This window comes from Lonchura striata, chromosome 3 (assembly GCF_050655825.1).
Source record: "Lonchura striata isolate lonStrDom1 chromosome 3, ASM5065582v1, whole genome shotgun sequence".
Classification (NCBI taxonomy): Eukaryota; Metazoa; Chordata; class Aves; order Passeriformes; family Estrildidae; genus Lonchura; species Lonchura striata.
This window is the reverse complement of record NC_140705.1, coordinates 29,540,587-29,565,207: the sequence shown is the minus strand read 5'-3', so window position 1 is coordinate 29,565,207 and position 24,621 is coordinate 29,540,587. Positions and strand designations below refer to the sequence as shown.

Here is a 24,621-nt window from a genome sequence, read left to right as displayed (position 1 = left end):
CTGTCCCCTCACCAAGCTGCATTATTTACCCTGCAAGGAAACTGTTCCTTGCTTCCAGTCCCTAGCCTGGATCAGTCCTTTTCAGTTTTTGCCTGTCGTCAGCTCTGCCTGCTGAGTCTGAATTTGGCTGTGCTCTTTTGTCCATGTCCTGGTTTGTGTTTTGCTTTGTAATGACTCTAATGTAACAAATGTAATGTCTGACAAAGTATCTTAACAGTTTTATCCCCTGTTCTGATTTGATCTGTAATTCTGATGACAATATGGGCTTTTTTTAGTTTTGCTTTTAGTATTTTTTAACAATGCTATTGATCAACATGTAATTTATACTCCTTTGTTCCTCCCCAAATCTTGGAATTGCCAGCTCACCTAGGTGGGTTTTTTTCTTTTGAAAAATTTACTCCTCTGAAACACAGCCACAAGCAACCCCCTAATTATGATATAAGGAAGCATACAGAGTTCATACAGAGCAGTAAATCAAAAAGTACAAAGCATTCACTGTATTTTAGCACATTACCAGCAATATTTTGCTGACCCACTTTGCTACATGCAAAAGGACGTTGTGCTTATTTACTCATTGCTTCATGCAGAACAGAAGTGAGCCCGTTCGGATGGTTCATTCAGCCTGCTCAAACAAGAGTGTGAAAGTGTGGCAATGTCTTTCCTGAGCTCGTCCAAGGCTGCTTGTATTCCACCTGCCAGGTGGCTCCACGCTGTAACAGCGCATGTTACAGAATGAAATGGGCTAATTCTGCAATAGTGCACGTGCTCACTGTACTCTGATAATTTTGTTCACTTTATCAGATTCCTAAAGTGGACATTTGTTAATTGTTGACACATAACTCAGATTTGTCATATCAGGAAAAGATCATCCCTATCCCTTCTTAGTTCTCCTGTGTCACTAGAAGCAGAATTTAATCTCTTTAAACTTACCACCTTGCATGCTTTGTTGGGATGGCAAGTGCACTTAATGTACTGATAGCGCCATAGAGATAAACAGGGAAAGGCTTCTACAGGCTCTACTAACATGTTTTCTTCAGAATAAAGGAACAGAATAGCATTATGATGAGGCTGTCCTGTGGTGATCTAAGGAAATCTGTCATAGAGAATATTAAAGGGGTAACAAGATAGGTAGGGGGAAAAAATCACTCCTTTCATTACAGAATATATGTGCATATTCTGAGAATATTCATATAAACTGCTAACAGGGTTTCTTATGAGGATCGCATTGTGTAAAGTATAACATGCTTCAGTCCCATCTCAAATCACAGACTGAGGGCCATGTCTTGCTCCTCATCACTCCAAAGCAGTTGAATTCCTCAACTCTGCCATCATCTCCCTCCAACCTGGCCACCCTGAAGTCACACAGAGATTGGCAAGCATGGGGAAGGGTTGCTTTAAGGTGCCATCAGAGACTAACGGGCAGGACTGATGTGGACCTGTGTTTTAAAGCTGTGCAGAATAGTTTAACTAAGTGAATTAACCCAAATGGTTATAAAAATCACATGAAAGCCAGCATTGTTAGTGGTTTCAGTTTCTGGTTGTGTCTGCTTGCTTTTGTATCTCAGTCTATGTGTCTTTGCCTCAATCAGAAGCTAAAAACGTAGCATCAGTGGAGCATCAGTGACCTAATTAAAAATGGCTTTCCTGATGAACTTCTTCCCTAGTTTATATATTTATATAGATTTTCTACAGATGATGTAACAAGCATGATATGAAAAAGGATGAAAAGGAGGTGGCAGAGTCAGGGCCTGCAGCTGTCCCACTTGTAAAATTTGGTCTTGTGCCAGTCTCTGCCTGGAACTAACTGCTGAGGAGTTTGTTGAAGATCAATGACTTTGGGCACTTTCAAATTATCCTTGATGAAGTGTATGAAATCCACAATCATCTGCTGAGAAGCAAACTGTAGAACTGCACAAATGCATATAATTTAATCTGGACTTTTTTCAGTGGTAGGGATCCTATGACTCCCATGAATCACATCAATCTTGACGTCAATTAGATCTTTGAAATAGCTGTGCTGCACCATCACGACTACATAAATTCACACAGTCATATAAAAACTCAGCTAAGAAAGAACAAGTGGAGTCTGTGGTGTTGAAATAGTGGTTTATTGGCAATATTTTTACCAGGGATAGCATGAGCTCCTAGTCCAGTCAAACTGAAGTGTTACTGCTTGTGCATGCTCCACTTTCAGCTGACAGAGGTGGGTCAAACTTGTGATGGCTCTGTGTTGGTACTTGGTGCTTGGCTGCACTCCCAGGGGATGACTTTATGTCACCTTAAAGTGAGGCCCTTTAACCCAAGCAGAGCAGAATGGGGTTCATTATGGATGGAGAGGGAGCTCTGCACAACTTCTTCTGTGTTTAGGTGAGGAAGTAAAGCACAGCAATTGACATACCAGGGTACTGTGATGCTCTGATCTCCTTGTAGCCTTTCATACTTCTCTGTTCATCAGAAAGCCAAAGGCTGGCTGTTCATTCAAAGACCAAGGAGGAGGCAGTTTTCTAGTTCATCTCTTTATCGTTTTGATCTTATGCATAAGAAATTCAATAGGATGTGACAGAAAGGTTAAAGCTCTGTCTCTTTCTAAAGAGATTTGTACTCTTCAGTTCTGCATACCTAGCAACAGACACTCTCAAACAAGAGTCCTCTCAGTCTCTCACTGGAAGTGTATTTCATGATATGACCTGATTACAGATATTCTTCATGCCAGGGAAGGGGATGTTAGATGCTTTGTCTTTCCCTATGGGAGCTGGGTACTCAAAATTCAGTATTTTCAGAAAACCTCAAGAGTGTGGGACTGGATCAGGTCATGCAATATTTACAGCTTGAAAATCTGATGTCTAAACCTGAGTTTTGGCTAGATCTTGGCTTCCTTTATAATCAGTAGAAACAAACAATATTGTGATTTATGTTACATATTTAAAATGTTTTAGGATGACAGGGATTATCCTCTGGAGGTTCCTATTTTTCCCTATTGGAGTAGACAAGGAGCATTGTGTGATTAGCTCAGGCTCAGGCTTAGCATCTACAGGAGATAAATTCCCCAAATAAGAAACCTTCTCAGGCTTCAGAAGAATGTCTCTGTCTCTGTTTCATGACCCAGAGGAAAAAATCACACAACTCTGGAGGGGTTGTGCCTACTCTGAGTACACTAAGTCATGTCCTACATCTGGCACAGGTGCTTCATTTAGCAATTCTGGGAAGTTCAAGACAGGAGATACTGTGTGCTGTCAGATCAGAAATGTCCACTTACATGTCAGTTGTCAGAGGGAGTCTGTAGCACTCCTTCCTAACAGAAATATGGATGCTCAGGGACATTAGGGGCAGGATCTAGTTTGTAAAGAAACACCTAAATTTATGTTTACACAGAGATGTATGCCAAAAGATAACAAGGGGTGTAATAGTCCAATAGCTAAATGCGGCTCTGGTTGATACAGACCAGCAGCTTTCAAAGTGATTCAGCCAACTAGCCAGTCACATACAGATATAGCTGGCCTATGCTTATATATGATAAGCATGCACATAGTAGGTTCATCATTTCCTTGGAGACAACCTAGAGTAGCCAAAATGTCTTTCTGGGGCTGGCAGCTACACCACAGGACCTCCTGAACCTATGGAGCACCAGTGCCCTTCTGCAGCAGAAGATGGATACACTAAGGGATCTCCAAAGACACTTGGACACCTGCATTTGGGCTTCTGCATTACACTCTCAGTTTCTTTCAGGGAGAAGAATTTCTTGCTGGGTTCCACTGCCAAAATTACTAGCTTGCATGGTGCAGTCCAGGAGCCCTTCAGCAAAACTTAGTGGCATCACCTAATCCTGTGTGAACTTCTGGCAAGTGAATGTCATTTCTTATCAGTGATGTCAGGCTGACCTGCTGATGCACCCTAGACAAGCCCACTACAGAAGAGCTGGTAGTGCCAGCCTGGATAGCTGGTTCCAATCCATCACAAGGATGATAGAGGATTTCCAGCTGTAAATCAAGGGTTTCTGCACAGCAATTCATTTAGACCATGTTGCATCCTAGAACTGGATCAGTTTCCTCTCAAGAAACTGGCTGCTCACACTGTATCTGAAAGACAACAAGCAGAATCTTAGAGGTTTAAGTACTACACTGAGACTGCCACTGTGACACCTAGACAGATCATCTTAAAGTAAAACACTCTTCTATTAATTTGTTCTGAAGTGACCTTTTACATACTTGTAGTGTAAGACACTCCAATAAACAGGGCTTCAGTTAAGGTCTTCAGGTTTGTAGTCATAATCCTGCAAAAATGAGAGAACTTCCACTGGCTTTACTGAGCTTAATACACTGATCTGTCATGTCTAGCATAATTTATGTGAACTCTTTTCTTCGCTGTAAATTAATTTCAGATTTCCACAGAAACAAATTTAGGCAAATATGCAACCTGACTTCTGAGTTTACAGTTAGTTAATCACTTCCAATGACACTCACTAGAGGGAAATTATGGAGAACTTTATAAATTAGATTTACCTTCTATAGCTGCTATATCAAGCTTGGCATTTAGCAGTCTGGGGCATTACTGGACTAAAGAAGAGAATTAACATTCACCATAGTCAAAAAATAAGCAAATGAGGTAACAAAGCCCATTAAAATACCAGTCAGCTACAGCTACTTCATACAAAACATTGTCATACCTGTACGACTTTGAACACTTTCCTAGTGTTGGTGTCCAAATATATTTAGACCCTTGTCTGGATTTATGCAAATAATACTGTAGCTCTCAGACATTTTTGTCATATCAATGCCTTTCTGCATTTCCTAAATCTACTTTTGTATGTTTAAATATCTACTGTGAATCATTTTACATTAGCTCAACTGCATTTCATTTTACCAGTGTTATTTATTCTACCCTCCTCTGTCATTTATCAAAACAGTTTCGTAGTCTACTATATCCTCTACGGATGCATAATCCCTCCCAGCTTTATATCACCTTAATATTAGGTTGGTAAGTCTCTCCACAGTTGTTAATTGACCTCTCTGGTATCCTATTCCAAGCATCCTCCCAAGGTAATGATGAAGTATTACAATTACCACATTTTAAATAATTTTTAACTGTTATCACACGCAGCATTAGCTTTGAGAAAGCAATGTGGTTTCCACTTTGAAGTCCTCATAAACCCATGTCCTCATAAAAAAAAACAAAAAACAAAAACCAAAAACCACGGTTTTGACTAATCTATGCTGTTTAAGATGTATATAAATGTACATAATCAGAAGTCAAGTGCTTATTTTTTATAAGCATTATGAAAGTCTGTATTTGGTGCACAGTGGTTTGCAGTCCCCTAGATCTTCTGTTGTTTTTCACCTGTGTTATGTGACAGACAAACTACTTGATTGAAACAGGTCCTCCTGGCTTTGGCACTTAGTCATCTTCCATTGTACAGGAATACTTTAGTGAGCTCAAGTGCCATAAATTCACTACTTTTGCTAAAATGACTACCATTCTGACTGTGAGGTAATGGAATTTATTTTTTTCTAAATAAGATATGTCTTGTGGGAATCTGTTCAAGCTCTGAAATACCACCCTACAAAGCTATTTAAGGTGCTGGAGCCACTTAATGAATCCCAACTGCTTCTAGTTCACAACCAGAAGCAGCAATAAGCTGCAGCCCTGAAAGAACACACTGTTCACAGGAAAAATACATACACCTGGCAAAGGGCAGATCCCCCACCACCACCAGAACAAAAAAACCAAAATGCCAGGGAAACAAAAACAAAAGCAAGCAAGCAAACAAACAAACAAACAAAAAAGCACACAATGACTGACAACCTGGTGGGGAGAAAAAAATGGTGCCAGCTCCTGTCTCAAGAAAAAAAAAAAAAAAACAATACAAAAGGTTCACACAGCAGCTCCAGCAAAACAGATGGGAACCTGGTGAATCTCTGGTGTTGGTCCCCTCTTCACAGCAGGTGAAGGAGGTGGATTTAGTCCTTTTTCTCACTGGCATGGCTTTTCCGAGGTCTGGGGCCTGAGATGGAGCTGGCCCCAGGCAATTCTTCTCTCACTGGTCGTTCTCTCAGATCTCAGACCAAAACAAAACCAAACCACTCAGTTCACTTTGGGAAAAAAGCCACCCAAGGATTGCTGCAGCAGCCTCTCCAGGGCCAGGGAAAGTTAAAAAAACCTTCTTGCCTAAGCTAACAAAAAACAAGCTAGCTAAAAAAAAAAAAAAACCAACAAAAAAAACAAAACAAAAAACTCAAACAAACAAACAAACAAAAAGGATGCAGTCTACCTGAGGAATGAAGTTTTGAAGTTTTGAATAAGCCTGTGGAAGAGTCCCAAGGCTTCCTCCTCCCCACCTTAAAGCTACAGCAACCATTTCTAGGCATAGAGAAGATGATAAGAGAATAGACTACTCATCGTAAAATCACCCAAAGATACCCATCTTGTCATATTGGGTCATGTTGATTAACCTCCAGTAATCTGAGACCTCCCGGGTTAACCAGGATTGATGGTAAATGATGGGGAGTGGCTTGGTGAGCTCTCCCACCCAGCTCATTTGACTCCTAGTTCTTTTCAGTGCTTTGAGATCCAGATCTTTTAAAAATCCACCTAAAATTCTGTTACAAGATTTAGTCGACAGCTTTGAGACTCGGCTGACAGCTTTGCTCTTCAGGTAAAACTGAGCTTTCTATAATAAGGTGCAGTTATTTGCACAAGAAATTGAGCTTTCTTGCAGGAAGATCTTTAATTTGTGGGATTAACTGCCATGCAAACTGAAATGTCATCAAAACTTTCCCCTGATTTTTATGCACATGCAAGGCATGCTTTTGAAGCTCAACTGTCCATAGTATAAACACAATCCCAGTGAGGGAACATTGGCTAAAGCTGTAGCAGGGGAGAGGAAGAAGAGAGCTTGTCTATACTGGGCCGGTAGATGTTGGCCAATGGAAGTAGCTGTTCAGCAGGTAGTCAAGAAAACTGTGTTCTGGAGGTCAGAATCTTAAGTCAATTCCTTCAAACTATGCCAACAACATGGGAGGAGACACTGTGGAACCATGAAAGAAATCCTTTTCCTCAAATGAGGTCAAAAAAGAGGGCGTTCTTAAAAAATGTGATACATAAGCATGAGTGTTCCAAAACTCTGTTCCCTCAACTGCAGCCCTAGCATCTAGTCTTACTGCTTGCCCTCTTAAAACCTTTCTTCTTCCTGCTTGATGGAGATTTTTTATTCTTTATTAAAATTATGACCACTGGCAAAAATGACACTCAACTTTCCTGTATGCTGCAGGAAATATCTGCAGTATATCTTCAGAAATATCTTCATGTATGCTTAAGGAAATATCTTCAGTTGTGATATTCCTTAATATCACATATCAAAAAAGTTCCAGTAGACCTGGAAAACCTACAGGGGTTAGGGTGGAGGGGATGTCTTGGCTTGGGCCACTAGCTTTGATCTTGGGAGTAGGAGTAGCTGGATCCTGAGGAGGGAAGCAGCTGGCATGATGGTGACTAAGGGGTATTGGAAAGGTTGAGTGGGCTTCACTGATCTTCATGAAGAGCACAGGAAGGGGAGAAATGCCTTGGCCAAGGCAGGTAATGGTGGGAGGCAGCAGCAGGCATAGACTGAGCTGTATTGCAGGCTCAGCCATGCAGCTGTGACTGTATCTAGGCGAGCTGCTACTGCAATACACTTGCCTGAAACAAGGTCTGACAAACCAGGGTGTGGATATTCTCAGTTCAGTCAGAGAGAAAAAGAGAAAGATTTCTGCCAGGCTAAACCTGGGAAAAACTCCAGGAGGAATGTAAACAATCTATTTTCTTGTTTTCAGTTTATATTGTTTATAGGTATGTTCTACCACACTGACCTAAGTCCAAGTGTACCAATCAGGTGAAATGTTTTTACTTTAAGACCAATGAAATTAATGTTCACAATGTTTTCTATAAAAGAGAGAGGTGTTTTTGAATAAAGATTCATTCTTTGCCTTCTGAAGATGGAGTATATTCATTCCCATCCCTGCCTCAACAGCGACATCAGGGCATTCCCAGTAATTTCTTGTGTTTGGGGTCAGTGGGTGCAGCTAACATGCTTCCAATGAACCTGAAGGAGAGTTATGTACAAGAGTGGCATGAGTGCATCTAAGCATGACACTGTGGCAATTTGACTTAAAATCATCCTTCAGTTTATAGAGCGTGGATAGGAAAACAAGAATATATAGATTAAATCACCTCTATACTGATGACTCTGACATCCAGTTAAAATGTTGGTTCCTGCACTTGAAACAGATGCTAAAATATTCAACACACAGCAGACAAAAAAAAAAAGGTACAACTTTGAGTGAGGGAATGTGAAAGGGAGTTTATGGTGAGAGGCTGAAGAAGCTCAACCTGTTTGGTTTACCAAGAAGAGGACTGAGATGACTTGCTGATAATCCACATCTTTAGAAGCGGTTACAAAACATCACAGAATCGTTTAAGGAGAAGGGAGAAATCCCTGAGTGTGAACTGAAGCCTACCAATCCTGGTTAGAAATTAGGACATGTTTTTAGACAGGAGGGTGAGAGCAGGCACTGAAACAATGTGCTAAGCTGTAAACTCACCACATCTTCACTCCTGGCTTCAAACTCTGTCCAAAAGGCATGTACTAGCCAAATAGAATATTCACTCTCACTACCCCTTCAAACTGGTCCTTGAACATCACGTCAGTTTCATCCCCAGACTCGCAGGAATTTTAGAAGCAGTAAAACTGGCTGGTTACCGCAGGATTGCCCGCTCCATTCCTGTCTTCTCTAGTACCTGTACACTCTTTGCGGTCTACCTCACCGCAACCGCTCCCGTGGCTAGTGGGCAGCCGGAGCTCGCACACTGCAGGCGGCACGACCACGTCTGTCACTAAAGCATCTCCTCCCCAAACCACTGCTCTGGGGCAGCCGCCATCCCCGCTCATCTCGATGAACACCCGTACCCACTTGCTCTTCTCATGAGCCCTCAGGGAACAGCACGTCGCGAAATGCCCGCGGGCGCGCTCCGCGGAGGGGACACTCCCGCTCTCCCCGCGGGCGCGGCCCGCCCGGCGCCGGGGCGGTGCCGGCTGCCGCCCGACGCCGGCTGCCGCCCGACGCCCGCTGCCGGGGCCGGGCGCGCGTTTCTTGTGGAAATCCCGGAGCCTGCAGCTCCGCCCCGCGCGTGTCCGTGGGCTGGGGCCGGGCGGGGAGCGGCCCCGGCCGCCGCCGCCCCGCCCCGCCATGCCGCAGCCGTAGGCAGCCCGCGGCCGCTCGCAGCCCTCGGCCTCCGCGGCCTCCGGGCCGATGGGCAGCCTGCTGAGCGGGGTCAGCTTCAAGGAGCCCACCACGGTGGAGGACTGCGACTCCACCTGGGAGACCGACTCGGAGCCCGAGGCGGCGGAGCCGCGGCGGCAGGAGGGGGTGTGCGCCGCCGCGGGAGGCGGGGAAGAGCCGCCCGCCGCCGACTGCCGGCCCGGGGAGCCGCCGCCGGCCCCGCCAGCGCGGCGGGACGCGGAGCGGCCGGAGGCGGACGCCGCCAGCCCCGAGCAGGTACCGGCAGCGCCGGGCGCGGCCCCGCCCCGCCCTGCCCTGCCCGCGGGCCCGGCGGGCACGGGCGGAGCCGAGCCGAGCCGAGCCGAGCCGAGCCCGGGCCGGGCAGCCCCGCTGCCGCTGCTCTGCGGCACTCGCGGGCCCGGGCTGCTGCCCGGAGCGGCTGGGGATTGCACAGCGCTGCATGTCTACTGAGGACGAGCCCGCCTTAGGTTTTTATCTCTCTCCTGTTATTACTGGGAGAAAATCGAGGCCTTGGTGTCGGTGACATTCCCGCTGCTGCTGTTTTCAGGAAGGGCTGTGTTTTAAATTAAATTGAGCATTTAGCGTGGCCTCTGCATTAAAAAGGATAAAAATCTCAATATTTGATCCTTTGTGGCAATGGAATTGTGACTCCTCGGTGGGTTTGACGAGTTTTCAGAGCGTGTTTCTCTTCTTCAGGAAGCTTTGTTAATGCCGAGCTTAAAGAAATAAAGTGTTCTTTTGACAATAATTTTATTTGAGTTAGAATACCATGTAGGGTGGAGCGGCTGGGTGTTTTTTTAGATTGCTAGATATATCGTGTTTTTGTTCAGAGACCAAACAAAATGAATTGAGCCTAAGTGTCTTTCCGTTTTCTCCTTGTTACATGGTGATACTAGTGCCGGATAACCGAGTGTCAAGGGGTGTGTCTTGTTCAAGTGTGTTTTGCCTGCGGGTATGGTCAAAGCTGATTTTGTGAAAGGAGGAAGGAGCATAGCTGTTTGTCATTAGTGTACAGTTGATAAGCCATGGGATGGGCAACAAGAACGGCAAATGCCCAGTGCAGTCCCAGAGAGCTTCCTCTTTTAAACTTGACTTTAACCTATTGCACCCGTATTGCAAGGAGTAGAATGAAATTTTTTTAGTAGCTATTTTCCACAGGGTACAGCAGTAGCAATTAAGTCTGTGTACATGACTCTTTTTTCTTTTTCTTTTTTTTTTTTTTGTAAATAGTATGATTTCCTCCTCCAAATTGATGGTGCCTCTGCATTTTCAAGTTTAATTACTTATTTCACCTTGTATTAGAACTTGCTAGATTACTTTGAAGTCTTATATTTGGAAATGACAATCAGACTGTTAATTTAGTTCAAATTCAGCCTCATTGGAAGGACAGTTCATAGTCTTACTTCTGTATTTTAGATTAATCTTTTAAAATTAGGTTTAAAGTGTGTTGTGTAAGTATTGAGCAGGGAAATTTTCAGTGTTTGACCAAACAGTAGACAAATACATGCGCTTACATTTGTTTACATTACTGAAATCCATAATGAAAAGTAATTATTTTAATACTGTAGAAGTATGGTATTTAGGGGGTTTGTGTATGATGATTATCTGCTTTCTAACTGTTTCAGAGTGGTGATGGAACTGAGCTGACAGCCAAGCCAAAGAGAAGCTTCTACGCAGCAAGAGATTTATACAAGTACCGACATCAGTATCCAGTAAGAATATTTTATGGTTTAAATTTTCTTTTCAGTGAAAAAACATTCTTAAACCTTTTTATTGTCCAGTAAGTACAAGAAATGAGAACCAAAAAGCTGCTACGCAAACCAAAAAGCTGAGGCACAACGTATTCAAGTGGGAGAGAAGTAATGTCTTTTCATCCCGGGCAAGCATGCAAGCACGCACGTGATATGTGTAAGCCTGGGAACTGTTGTAGGAGCCCAGAAAAAGGCTTGTACCGTGGATATCAAAGATGGTAGGTCATAGAGTTTGCCTGACTGATTATTTGTCTCTCAAGGTCCTTGAGGTTGAAGGGAGAGGGTGCTGCTATGCTTGGTGCTGCCTCAGTAGGAAAAGGTACCAGCCGGAAAGAATTTTCATACACTTAAACTGAGTCATTAAGTGCATGAGTAGAGCACTGTGGTTCCTAAAACTCTGAAATTTTTTGTCCTTAAATTATTCAAAGAGCCCAATATCACCTTCTGGATAGTCTTGGTAGGTTTTTGTAGGCTGATAATGTCCTATTTCCTTTCTTTTAGCAGAACTTTAAAGATCTTCGTTATCAAAATGACCTGTGCAATCTCCGGTTTTACAAAAATAAAATCCCATTTAAACCTGATGGTGAGTAATCTGCAACAATAATGGTGATAACAGAAGCATGCTCACTAATGATAGTAACAAATTGAAACAGTGGTGATAATTGAGGCAAATTAAAGGTGTATAGTAATATATTGTAGAACATGAACTTCCCATGTTGGAGTAGCACACTGATAACAAGAGCAGTATGTGCTTAAAACAGTTAGCTTTCACTCTAGGAAGATGGTACTTTTCTTAGACATTATCAGCATGAAGTAGGACAAGGCGTTGTTTGTACCACTTTGTGATACCTTTATTAAACAAAGATAAAGTTCTTCTACTATATTGCACGAACTTGCTGTTTGAATAGGAGTGGCAGCAATCTATGGGTGATATCCCTAGAACTGTGTAAGGGGAAAAAATGTGCTATAATCTTGTGTGAGATTATTGTTAATCCAATAATAAAGCCATTTCTCAGTGTCCCTAGTGGTTTTGGTAGTGGAGCAGGAACCTCATATGCAGCATTCTACACAAACACAGGAGAAGCTGAAAGATGACAAGCCCTACTCTAGAGAGTTTGCAGTTGATGTATGAGTGACAATAGGATAGTGGACAGATGAGGAAGCAGGAGGAGGCAATAAAGCAATCTTGGTTAGGGTGATAGACAGGAGTCTCAGCACAGAAGATCTTAGCCATTAGCAAAAAAGAGAAACTGAAGGCAAAAAATAAGATTTTATGGGTTTTAAAAGAATGATGACAAGGTTGTTTTGAAGGTATTTGCCATAGGTTCCTCTCAGTATGAGAGCAGCTGGGTAGGAAATAGTGAAGTGCACATTGGAGTGCAGAAGGAGTGAGATGTGTAGGCTGCCTTTGAGGCAGAATCCTGTTGGAAGAAGGATCAGTCTCATAGCAACAAATGGGTTCTGATAAGGTAGTGAGGGACAGGTCACAAAGGCTTTAGAAGTGAAGGTGTATAGTTTTTGTTTGATGTTACAGAGCACAGTTTCACGATGGAAGAATGCAAAGCAAAAAAAAAAAAACAGGTCAGTATAAAAAAGTAAAAGTCTAGAAAGATTATCTTCCCAGCATTTCAGGGTAGCTGCATTCAGCAGCATTCACGGTAGGTGTAAGCATGACAAGAAAGCACTTTTCAAGGTCAGGAAAAAAAAAGTTGAGATGCAAAGTGTGAGAGTTCAGATAGGAAGCTGGATGGAAGGGAAGGTTGTAAAAATGAACACACATAGACAAGATAGTGGTAATACCCTTAGCAAGTGAGAAGATAACTCAGCTTGTGAAAGAAAGATAAGACTTTTGCTTTAACCAACTTGCGCTTTATCTAGATACCCATAGGCAGATGCTTTCAGTCAGTTTTAGCTTGGCTGTAAGAAGAGGTGGGTCTGGGAATTGCCAGTAAAGAAGTAGTAGATTTGGGAGACGTTACCAAGAGAACAGATAGAGAAAGTAAGCTTAAGGGCAGCGAGGTTTGTGTGAACCTGGGGACCATATGGCTCTGAAACTAAAAGACAGAAAAGGTTGTGGGGAAGAACTCCTTTAAAGCCCAAAATGAAGAAGCAGTTCAAGAGGATTAGCTATAAGAAGAGATAGTCATGAAAGCTATAGGAGGGCTTCCCTCCCAAAATTTGTAAAGAATAACATTTCTCATAGTATTTTAGGAGAAAAGCACAGTTAGTAATGTCAAAGGTAGCTGATAAGCCATGGAGGCTGACGTGTTGTTGGCTGTGAACAACTCTGGCTATGCCAAAGTTTGTATTGAGAATGGAAAAGAGTAACCACCACCTTGACCTGAGTCTGTGGGTCTGTGAGAGTGTTTGGAGGGAGTCTTAGCTACCAGGTTAAGGATTGAGATACTGGAGAATGTTGTTTAAAAAACCCAAGACATTTCTAGTGCAATACTAGATGTGAAATTTATTCCTATAACCTAGAGATTTAGCTTGTGGTTCTGGATCAGAGCTGGCCTGTTTGTCTCTCTGCCCTGAGTCTGAGCAGCAAGTTTTCCAATACTTGAAATATAGGTTGGATACAGTGCAGTGATGGTGAAGGTCCTCTTTCCCAGGTCCTTTTCCAGCTTTTCCTACACTAGAAACCCCATGTACTTACCAGCCCCATAGACTAGCTACTTTCTTCACTTCTTAAATAAAAGTATGAAATGTGTCCTCCTTTGCCATTGAGACCCAAATGGAAATTTTCACTGTGCAAAGAGGCATCTTAAATGTATAGTAGGAGACTATATACATGGGGCTTTGGGTTTTTAGGTTTCTTCTATGCTATTTGGCTTTGGGAGATGCTGTGCAGTAGTGAAACTGTTGTTGGTTTCAGAATAGAAACAGATGAACACAGTGCTCATTCATGGAAAGATATTGTACAGTTTTGGGAGCAAGGATCATCTTTTTATGTACTTTGTATATCTGTATAGTACCTGGAAAAGTGCCCTGGCCTGTGACTGAATTTCATGAGCACAGTCTCAGTGTTGTGCTTGGCCACTATTAATTGAGAAAGACTTCCCAATCATAATGGTACTTGCAGCTGGAGAGATTTCTAGTATGGGAGATTTCCTAAAGAGTTGAGGCTTTGTTCTGTGAAGATTGGATAGATCGATAGATAGATCGATAGATAGATAAATAGATAGATAAATAGATAGATGGATAACTGCAGTTTTATCTTGTAAAATCAATGAGAGGTGATTCACAGTGTAGTGTTTTATGGGAGAAGTTTGTTAATTCCCAGTCAGTGTGATAAAGGGATCCATGACATGAGAACTCTTGGATATATTTTACATAGGTTGCTGTCACATACCTTCACTTGTTGATAACCCAGTATAAGTCAGTTGGTTTTGCTTATATTGACATTTTATAAGTACCTTATTTTTAATTAAGTTTTAGTAGCTAAATTAGTTTTGAATTAAAATTAATTTATTTATAGCTGCAATAGACCTTATTTCACGTAGTATGTGAAAGACATTTAAAGTATGTGTTCTATCATTTTACATGCATGTTCTTTATGCAGCTGAGTGCTGGTTTTGATGGCAACCTAACAGTTTTTCAAATTATTTTTATGCAGGGGTTTATATTGAAGAAGTCCTAAATAAATGGAAAGGAGACTACGAAAAACTGGAACATAACCACACTTACATACAGTGGTTGGTCAATTATTACCTATTTCTGTTTCAAAGTGTTAATTTGATTAATTATTCTTATACTGAGCCATAATGCACTTTTTCTTTTAACAGGCTTTTTCCTCTAAGGGAACAAGGTCTGAACTTCTATGCTAAAGAATTAACTACATATGAAATTGAGGTAATACAAATAGAGCTCCATAAAAGCCATCACATTAATTTTAATACATAACTGCTTTTTGTTATGTAGAGTTGCCTTATGTGATGCAGAAGTGCTTGCTTTAATGCCACTGAGATTTTCAGATATATTCTTTGTCCATTAGGAATTCAAGAAAACAAAAGAAGCAATTAGAAGATTCCTTTTGGCTTACAAAATGATGTTGGAGTTTTTTGGAATAAAACTAATTGATAAAACTGGAAATGTAACACGAGCTGCTAACTGGCAAGAAAGATTTCAGCATTTGAATGAGTAAGTAATGGCATGCACTTCACTTGCTAGAATTGCTATAGAATCTCTTTATCCTTTTGTTTTCTAGAGAAAGCAAAGATATTTTTTCTAAAGACCGCCAGGAAACAGAAGGGAAAAATAAATAGTTGATGCCGGGTTTGTGCCTCTGTCTGTATGTTCCTCCTTCCCCTTTTTTTTGATTATTTTTCTCGCTCATTGCTAGTTGGACTGACATCACTGAATTCCTTGAAAATACAACTTTATATGGTGCTGAAGAAGATCCCAGCTCCAAACTAATTTGTCATAGTACTGAATTTCTTTTCACCCAATCCAAAAATGCTGCTTCTCACTTAAGAAAAAAGAAGTGGCTTATCTTTATATTTACATTTCTTTTTGAGAAAGATTAAATTCTCCACACCTGTGTGGAAGTTAAGTAAAAAGATTTCCCTCCCTCCTCAAAACATGAAATACTTTGTATTTAAATATTTTTAATTTAAATACTGGTCTGGAAAGGTTTAAACATGTTATGTCAAGCCTTGGCCCACTGTTCAGCAAGTTATATCAGTTGCTTTACATTGGTATTGTGTGGATTCTAAATTTGCACTGAATTTTGTCTTGTACAGATTAATTGTACCAAAGCCTCTTTTCAAATTTTGTTTACTTTCCTAATATCTCTGACCTTAGGGCTGCAGGATGTTTTCTTGCAGTATTTTGTTCTCCTGTCATGGTAAAAGATTGTAGGTACAATTGCTGATGGATTCCACGTGAATAGTGGGAAGACTTTGTTAATGATTTTACATAAATATTATATGAGCCAGCATGGGTGTGGGCTCAGACAAAGGCCACAGATAAAGCAGGTTTTCAGGAAGCCCAAACATTACTGCATGCTTTCACTCCTGTTCTTTCCAGTGAGAAGCTACAGTTTAAATCAGGATTTGGGACTCTGTTTACCTAATTTTATCCATCTAAAATTCAAACTTAAAAGTTTTTCTGCATACTAAGGTGTGCTTCACAAGGGAAAGACCTTTTCACAAGCACTTGCAGAAGACAATTAGTTCATTTTTTCTTCGATATTTCCTGCAACAGTGGGACTTACTCTCTAGAGGTGCCTGTTTTTCCCCAGCACTGCCTGTATCAGTAGTGCAGGTGCTAGTCTAGACAGGAGACCCAGTTTTTAAGTAACTTGAGTGAAGTGCAATGAACCCTCTTCTGTAACTACACTATAAATACACTGCAAACCCTTTCATTTACAAAGTGACTGGGTTTTCTCCCCAGAAGGAGAACAGGATATAATCATTAAGGTTGGAAAAAAACCTCTGAGATAGTTGAGTCAAATCTTTGACCAAGCACTAACGTATCCACTAAACCATAACACTTAGTGCCACATCTACTCATCTTTTGAACACTTCCAGGGATGGTGATGACTTCCTGGGCAGCCTGTTCCAATGTATAACCACTCTTTCAGGGAAGAAGTTTTTCCTAATGCCCAACCTGAACCTCCACTTGGTGCAACATGAGCCTATTTCCCCTTGTCCGGTCACTTGTTGCCTTGGACAAGAAACCCACCCCCCCTTGCCACAGCCTCTCTTCAGGCAGTTGTAGAGAACAATAAGGTCTCCCTGAGCCGTTGTTGCTCCAGAATAAACAACCCAATTACCTTTATCTGCTCGTCATAAGACTTAGATGTTCCAGACCCGTCACCAGCTTTGTTGCCCTTCTCATACAGCAGAAGGAATCAAAATAAGCACATTTGATTTTATTTTCTCTCAGCTCTCTCCCCCAGTGCTTTTGACAAACACTAATTTTCACTCACAACATCCTAGCAAAGGAGGTGCTAGTAAGTTTCAGCAGCTTTGAGAAAATATAGGAGGTCTGAAGTACATACCTGAAGTGATGAAAAGGACTGAGGAATTGCAGTTCCAGTTCTATATTTTTAAAGTGGGTTTTTTTTTTCTGATTCAATAGATTTTTTTTACGCATTTATTTCAAAGGTCTCAACATAACTACTTGAGAATCACTCGAATTCTGAAAAGCCTCGGTGAACTTGGATATGAGAGTTTCAAATCTCCTCTGGTAAAATTTATTCTGCATGAAGCTCTTGTGGAAGACACCATTCCCAACATTAAGCAAAGTGCTCTAGAATATTTTGTGTATACTATCAGAGACCGAAGAGAAAGGAGGAAACTGCTGAGATTTGCCCAGCAACATTATACACCCTCAGAGCATTTTATCTGGGGACCCCCAAGAAAACAGAAGTCAGAGGGAAGCAAAGCAAATAAAAAGCCAGCATCTCCAGTTTCTATTCCCAATAGTCATATTTCTAAGCATAAGAAACTGAAGGAGCCTAAGAATACATTGGCAAGTGGAAGTTCAGCTGGTAAAATAACTGAAGAAAGAAAGGTAGAATTCACAAAAAATGGGGAAGAAAATTATAACGATGAACAAGAAGTGAACTGTGATGCTGTTAGGCAGAACAACAGTGAAAAGAACAGTGACACTGATACTAGTCAGCTTTCAAAATCAGAAGAAGTTCATGATAATTCAGACAGAAAGGAGGACACTTCTTATTCCAAAAAAGATGGTGAAAATCTGAACAATGACTGTGGTAATGGTGAAAATATGAACAATGACTGTGGTAATCACCCAGATGTTATAGAGGAAGATTTATGTAACACTGAGAATTCTTCAAATGACCCGTCAGCAGATCTACAAGATAACCTTGATAAGGATACACTTTCAGGGGTGACCACCACAAAAACTAAGGATGAGCTCAAACCATGAGTCTGAGATTTAAAAAAATCTTTGTTTCACTTTGAATGAAGCAAATAATTAATTGCTTCTTAATTTTGGTTGAAATTTCCATCTAATGTAAGTTCACAAGCTATGCTTGTTGCAAATGCATCAGATTAGGCTTCTGTTAGGTTAATGATTTTTTTTTTCAACCTCAGTTTATCAGCAGTCAGCCAGGTGTGTCTCTTTACAACAATTGTGCATATTGGAAGCTAAGAAATTCATTATCTTTTCCAGACAGATTGCACAGAAAAGTTTATCTACTTTTTAAAATTCATCCAGTATTGAAAAAAAAAAAAATAAAGTGTAACAACTAAAAAGCCTTGGAACATCAGAATTCTAAAGTTTCCTTTAAGTTTGCTTTAAATTTTGTTTTCCATTTAGGAAATTACTAGAAATTATTTCAAAATCACAGTTTTTTACCCTAGTGGTTATTTTTTTTAGTAACTATGGTCATGATTAATAGTGGTATTTGCACAGTGTCTTTTAGCCTAGATTAGCATCTTTGTTGGAGGCACTTAACAATGGATAGCATATATCATGTTCTGTACAGCTGGGAATCACTGTACATTGAATAAAATTTTTAACTTAAAAAGAAACTGTATCCACACCTTTTGGATACGGAAGCTGCACTTCAGACTTCCTTTAGTCCCTGTTAAATTCTCCCTTCTCTTGACTCATTTGTTACAGCCAATCTGGGGGGAGGGATCTGTTAGATCTCTCAAATTTGGTCTCAGTTTGAAAGCTCTCTGTTACTCAGCTGTAGTAAGACGACTCCCCCAGCTGCCTTCAGCACCTGGAAAGACTCTGGACTGCTGAAAAGCATGTCTTTCCTCAGAGCACTGCCTTATCAGCAAAGCCATCAGAGAAAAGGTCACTAGGCATGGCAAGTTGGGTCTTACTTGTACTTGGATGTTTCCTGGCCACTTTTGGGTAGAATCTGCACAATGCAGTCACCTGTTGCTGGTCTCGGAGACAAAGGCAGTCCTGATGCTTCTTTCCAGATGTCTGTTTCCTCTCTTTGCTCTCTATCATAAATCTCTCGCAGTTTTATGTTATTTTGATAAGCAACATAAGCTTAAGGCAGGCCAGTCTGTGGGCCAGGCTGGAGCCCAACAAGTAAGAATTTCACTATTAAGATGTTTCCCAGCTTCTACCAAAGAACTTTCTGCTCTCCCTGAGTAGCTTCTTCTGATTTTCTGCTGTTCAAGTCAAATGGTAGTAGCCGGCAAGTTAGTTGTGTAGAACATGAATTAAAAAATAATGCAGGTACAATTCAAACGTCCTACAGTTCTAAAATACTTCAAAACTTCTGTATGGATTTTCTGTTTAAAGGTGTACATAATATCCACTGCCTTTAATGTATTGCTAATTAAAGATTACAAGGCAAGAGGCTGACTACAGTTTTAGTGTTAAAATGCTACAGGACTTTATTCAAGTCTTATAACTCTAAATTATTAATTTTTCAGGGATTTCAGAGCATAGACAAAATGTCTTGTATTCTGTTTTGCTAATGCCCATCATGGCAATGCATCATCTTTTTTTTTTTTCTCCAGGTAGTGCTGGTTCTTGGGATCAAATAAAGTGGTAGTTAGGGATCTTGATACCTATGGAAAAAAATTAGGCTCTTTCCATCCTAAAGAAGCAGAGAAAAAGAAAGATGTATTTCTTCTTCAGTGCTGACTTGTGAGGGAAGGAACTTAATATATGTGGATTTTTCTTTAGGTATTAAGTCTGTCTGAGCAGAAATGTCCCAGAGAATTCCAGCCACCACCTTTTTAAGGCCAGAAAGATCCTGAGAAGCTTTTCACAATTCCCTGGACATAAACTGGGATCCCCTTCTTGGTGTTTGCCTCTGACCTTCAGAACAGAAGGGGGAGGAAGTGCTGTGATAAAACTGGTCTGTATAGTTAAGGACTCTGCCCCTCCATGTATGCAAAGGGAAGACATTTCATTTTCTGCCTACGACTTCTTCAGTCTTGAGTGCCTAACTGTGCAAACTTCATGATGTTGTTCTTACATAGTTATTTTTTGAGTATCATAGGAAAAATTGATACCTTGTGTCTAAGGAACATAACTACAGCATAAGAAGCTACACAGAACCTTCAATTTATGAACTTTAGTATTAATTTTAAACACTTTACAGAAAATGCAGAGTACTGAAGTGAAATAAGGGATGACAGAGGTGTTGTATTTATCAGTGACCTCAGGAGGTCTTTTGTCTACTGAACAAAAAAAAAGAGAAATCTTACCTGATTTTAAACAAAGTTCTTGGGATGTGCCTCCATAAGATTACTCTGCAGTATTCTATTATCATGACATATCTCTCACTTCAACATTCTTACTGGGCTGTCTGCATTAAGGGGTTCAAGGTATCTGAAAATATTGTCAAGAACTTTGGTACTTATACCTGTATTAACTTAGCAAATTTTGTTTTCATCTGCAACTCAATATATTTTTCTCAATTTTCACAGAAGAGCAGTGGCATATCAGTTGCCTACAAAGACCTATGGGGACTATGTAAGTGAGGGTTTTTGTGTCAGGTGCCTCCTGCACTCTCTAAGCCTTGTTTTATAACTTTATCAACAGAATTCCTCCCATGGAACACTTCAGCTTTAACTAAATTCTGCTCTATGTAAAATGTGACAATTTATCATTATTTTCATAGTGAAATTGTTTCTTCTGATTTTGCAAGTACTTAAAAGAAGGATTTATTGCAGGGCAATCATACAGTGTAGTGTTGTCCCATTGAGATTTGTGAGGATCAAGTGGGTGCACTGTATGCATTTTTGTTAAAGAATCATGGCCTTAGCAAACAGAAGCACCCTGTGCTTAAAGTTTCTAAGTATTGGTTTTCAGGTTTACAGTATATATACAGTACATATGTGTGTTGAAATGATTGTATTCTCATAGATGCCAGTACATAGTTGGTTAACCATTGCTTCAGTAACTGAGGGTATGCAAAGAAAGTCAAGTAATTTGCTTACTGTTAAATTTATTTTTGTTTTGCTATATGCTAAAGTATTCAGGGATTTTTGTGTACTTATTACAATAGTGTATTTTGGCCCAGTGTTAGACTAGAATCTGAGCTGTTTGTATGTTGATTGAACAGAACCTTCCATATGAAGGTTCTTCCTAAGTAAGTACATCTGAGTAGCCTCTGGTGCTGTTAAGTGGGAGTAGTGTGGACGTGCCTGTGAATTTGATTTTAAGGCTCTTACGGCAAGGGGATATGAATGTGCAACTTGGAACAATGTTACTGAGTACACAGATGAGTACACACGAGGCAGTCATACAAATCATGCAAAAATGCAGCACTTTAAGGTTAGTTACAGCTCTGTGCCCTACTATGCCAGACACAAGTGTGCCTCGGTACCTGATACTGTGTTGGTGTAGAGACTGAAGGCTTGGGTACATGAGGTGTACAGCACAGACCATTCAGAGTAGAAGAGTAGTTACATGTGTCCACATATCTAGGAGCAGGTCTGAGGTCTTTCTGTTCATGTTGCTCAAATAAAATCTTGAAGGATGCTAAAAATAAGTGCAATAATCTTTTGAGAGCTGTTCCCTGGCTTGGGTCAGCTCCTCAGTTTCCTGCTCTAAGATTTTAGCACTCTAATATATTTAGTATTTGTATAATAATTGTTAATATTTCGTGTAACCTAGTGTAAGCCTCTCCTGAACTATTCCAGGATAATTCGAATAATCTGCAGTTGCATATATCTGTACTTTAAACAGAAGGTTTACAGACCTTAAAAGCTTTGTACAATATTGATGGATGATCCAGTGAGGTAAGACAAGTGACATTTACTGGATTTAAACAGAAAACAGCTCTTGTTTGTTTTTAAATAAAATTTATGTCTATCTGCTTAATTGAGAGGTTATTTTACCCCTTTCTTCTGACTGTTATGATGGTACTGATCACAGTTTATAGTTATATATGTTTAGGTGAAAATGTAATTTTTTACACTACACTTTTACAGGACACATATCATATTGAATTTCCTTGACAAAAGCTGTATTTATGAATAAGATGCAAGTATGTGAAGCAAGTTTTGCCATTAATAAAAGTGTGACAATATCATGCTGATGATGTATGTTGTCCTCAGAATTGCCAGTGGGGATCAGAACCAAAAATGTTTCTAGCCTTGTGTCCTGCCTCCAGTGCTGGCCACGAAAAAGATGCTGCAAAACAAAGAAATTATACAGTAACCCCATTTTTCACTAGAATTTTTTTGGTTTTGAACTTGTGGTTTCTTTCAACCTCTTCAATCCCTTGTGACTATGAGTTCTATGCTGTAATAATGTTTTGTGTGGAGAAGGCGATCTTTTATTTGTCTCAGATCTGTTTATTAAAGAATTGCTACTGTATTTGAACAGTACTAAAAGTACTGTAAGATGAAGAGTAATCCACTTCAAATCAGTTTGTAAATGTCATGGGAGATTCTAATGACAAAATACCTGTTTAGGCAGAAAATGTCCCCTGTTTCTTCTGTTTTTAGGCAGAAGATGTCTGCTTAGGCAGAAACTTGTCCTAAATTGATGACAATGCTACCTTACTTATTCCTTCTGAATACATGTTTGCACATAAATCCCTCTGTAGACTAGTGCTAAAAGTGTAGATTAAGTGTTAAAAGTCAGATTGCAACTGCAAAACAAGGTTGATATATTTTTTCTTACCTGTGTAAAAGCAAAATCAGTCAAATGGAAAACCTATTCCTAGCCCACGTATGAGTGAGCTACCTCTGGATTTGGAGCATCAGTGAATCTAACATTGTGATCACAAAGAAGATGGAAACCATTCCACATTTTGGTAATTTGTTTTGATATGTGTTCACAGTTCCAATTGTAATTGGAGTAACTGGTCAAAAGGTATTTTTTATGGCTGTCAGAGTCTGAAAATGGGTCAGAAAAGGCCTAAGCATATACAACCCCCCTCAATTCACATTATGGTCAACACCATAGTTTCACTATTTACAGATATTTAGATGCAGTTTCTCCAAGGGGAGTGCACATTGTGTCTCTCTAATATCTTTGTGCTCAGTATTGGCTATGAACTGTTTCTTTTCTTGAAAGCTGTGTTCCGTTTTCAGCCCTTGTTCTTAAGTACACTTAGTTAAGACCTTTGGTGAAAGCAAAAATTTACCTTAAAGAGTATGTTTAATACATGCTGTATGTAATGGACTCCTAAAATTTAGTTCAATAGAGACCTCATTTCTTCTTAGAAATGTGGCTCTTTAATTCTACAATGCTTACAAGTTCAGTGGTGTATTCATCAACTAAAATTTATTGTGAAATATACTGAATGTACTTACTACTGTGGCTAACCATGTGAAAATTATTGTTTTGCAGTGAAAAAGGTTATGGCACTTGTATTTTTGGGACCTGCTGAAGCATGTTTGCTAATAATTCGTTGCTCTTTTTTTTTTCCTGTGTTTTAAGGTATTCCACGGTTGTTTGCCCTTTTCACGGTTTGATTTTGGCAACAGATGATTAAGCATAGTTTTGAACTATAAAATTTGAAAATATCATAGACTTCATTGTTGAAATGTATTCTAAGGAAAAAGTGCAGTAAAAAGACAAAGCCCCAAAGCCCAACAATTTTCACTTGCAAAATTGAACAGCTCTTTGTCAGTTTTTATGAATGGTCCTGCTCTCTTCTCTGTATTCCTTTGCAGTGTTTAATTACAGAATGTCGTGCATGTTTGGAAGTACCAATACCATGTGTATGTGGTAGGAGTGGTAACCAGTTTCTGGATTTGTAATGCACTATAAAGAGGTATTTTATAATTCTGCATCTGTATGGCAGTGTTAAGCCAAAAAAAAATTGTATAAACATAAAAAGCAATAGTTTATGTTGCTTACTGCTATATTTTAAATAATTTGTAAAATGAAATACTTGGATTTCCTTTCAGGTAAATATATTTTTCATAACAGGAGCCAAAAACTCTGAACTAATAAAGCTTCTTCATTTAGCAGCATTGTTTTAGCAACATATATAGATATTGTGTAGCTGTAATAGTGTGCAATTGCTGTTTGGTGCTTGTTTGTAAAGTCTTCTGTAAATATATTAACACTTAAAAGTAGGGAATTAAAGGTTCTGGTCCTCCTTTTTTTGTAGTCAGTGGCAAAATGACCATGGATAGTAGAGGAATGAGGGAAGACCCAGAGTCAGCTTTTCTTAAAGTCCATGGTTAGTTTTTTCAAGTTAAGAAAAATGTATACTATCAAAATACTGTTAACATTAAAGAGTAGAATATCCACTATGATCATGCAGGCATAAACTGTCTGGAGCAGTGTCAAAACCAGGCTACTACTGCTTAAATGTAGCAGGGAAACATTTAATTTGCTGGTTTTATTTATCCTGTGCTGAAGCTGTAGGATTGGATGGCTCAGTTCTGGTTTTGTAGTAAGCTGTTGTTCAGATGGTGTGACTGTAGATGTATAAAGCTCTATAAAGGGCCCAGCAAATTTGGAAAGGGTTTCCTAATCTCACATGTTTCTTCTTAAAGAGGAGAAACAGGTTCTCCTCACACTGAAGGAGGACTTCCCATGTGGTCCATGTCTCCAATCAAGCTTGGTGTTAAGATGGCTCTGTTAACCTACTTCCATGTTACCAGGTCACCCAGGGATGGCACTGAACTCATAGCAAATATCATTGGTTTTCAGTGTGTTGGTCTCCCCAGAAA

At 40.1% G+C, this 24,621-nt stretch overlaps 1 protein-coding gene across 4 annotated transcripts in view; it reads left to right on the top strand.

The window, feature by feature from the left end:
• OGFRL1 (opioid growth factor receptor like 1) overlaps positions 1-24,018 on the top strand; it is an 84,808-nt gene extending 60,790 nt beyond the window's left edge. The window contains exons 1-7 of one of the 4 annotated variants that reach the window (XM_021554192.3): positions 9,206-9,527; positions 10,898-10,984; positions 11,528-11,606; positions 14,640-14,718; positions 14,809-14,875; positions 15,018-15,163; positions 17,134-24,018. In XM_021554192.3, coding sequence (XP_021409867.2) covers positions 9,282-9,527; positions 10,898-10,984; positions 11,528-11,606; positions 14,640-14,718; positions 14,809-14,875; positions 15,018-15,163; positions 17,134-17,923 — 1,494 coding nt within the window. In that variant the 5' untranslated portion in view covers positions 9,206-9,281 and the 3' untranslated portion in view covers positions 17,924-24,018. Of the gene's footprint in view, positions 1-9,205; positions 9,528-10,897; positions 10,985-11,524; positions 11,607-14,639; positions 14,719-14,808; positions 14,876-15,017; positions 15,164-17,133 lie in introns of those variants that run through there. The other 3 variants (XM_021554182.3, XM_085576392.1, XM_085576391.1) reach the window with 3 other exon arrangements.
• The last annotated feature ends 603 nt before the right edge of the window (positions 24,019-24,621 follow it).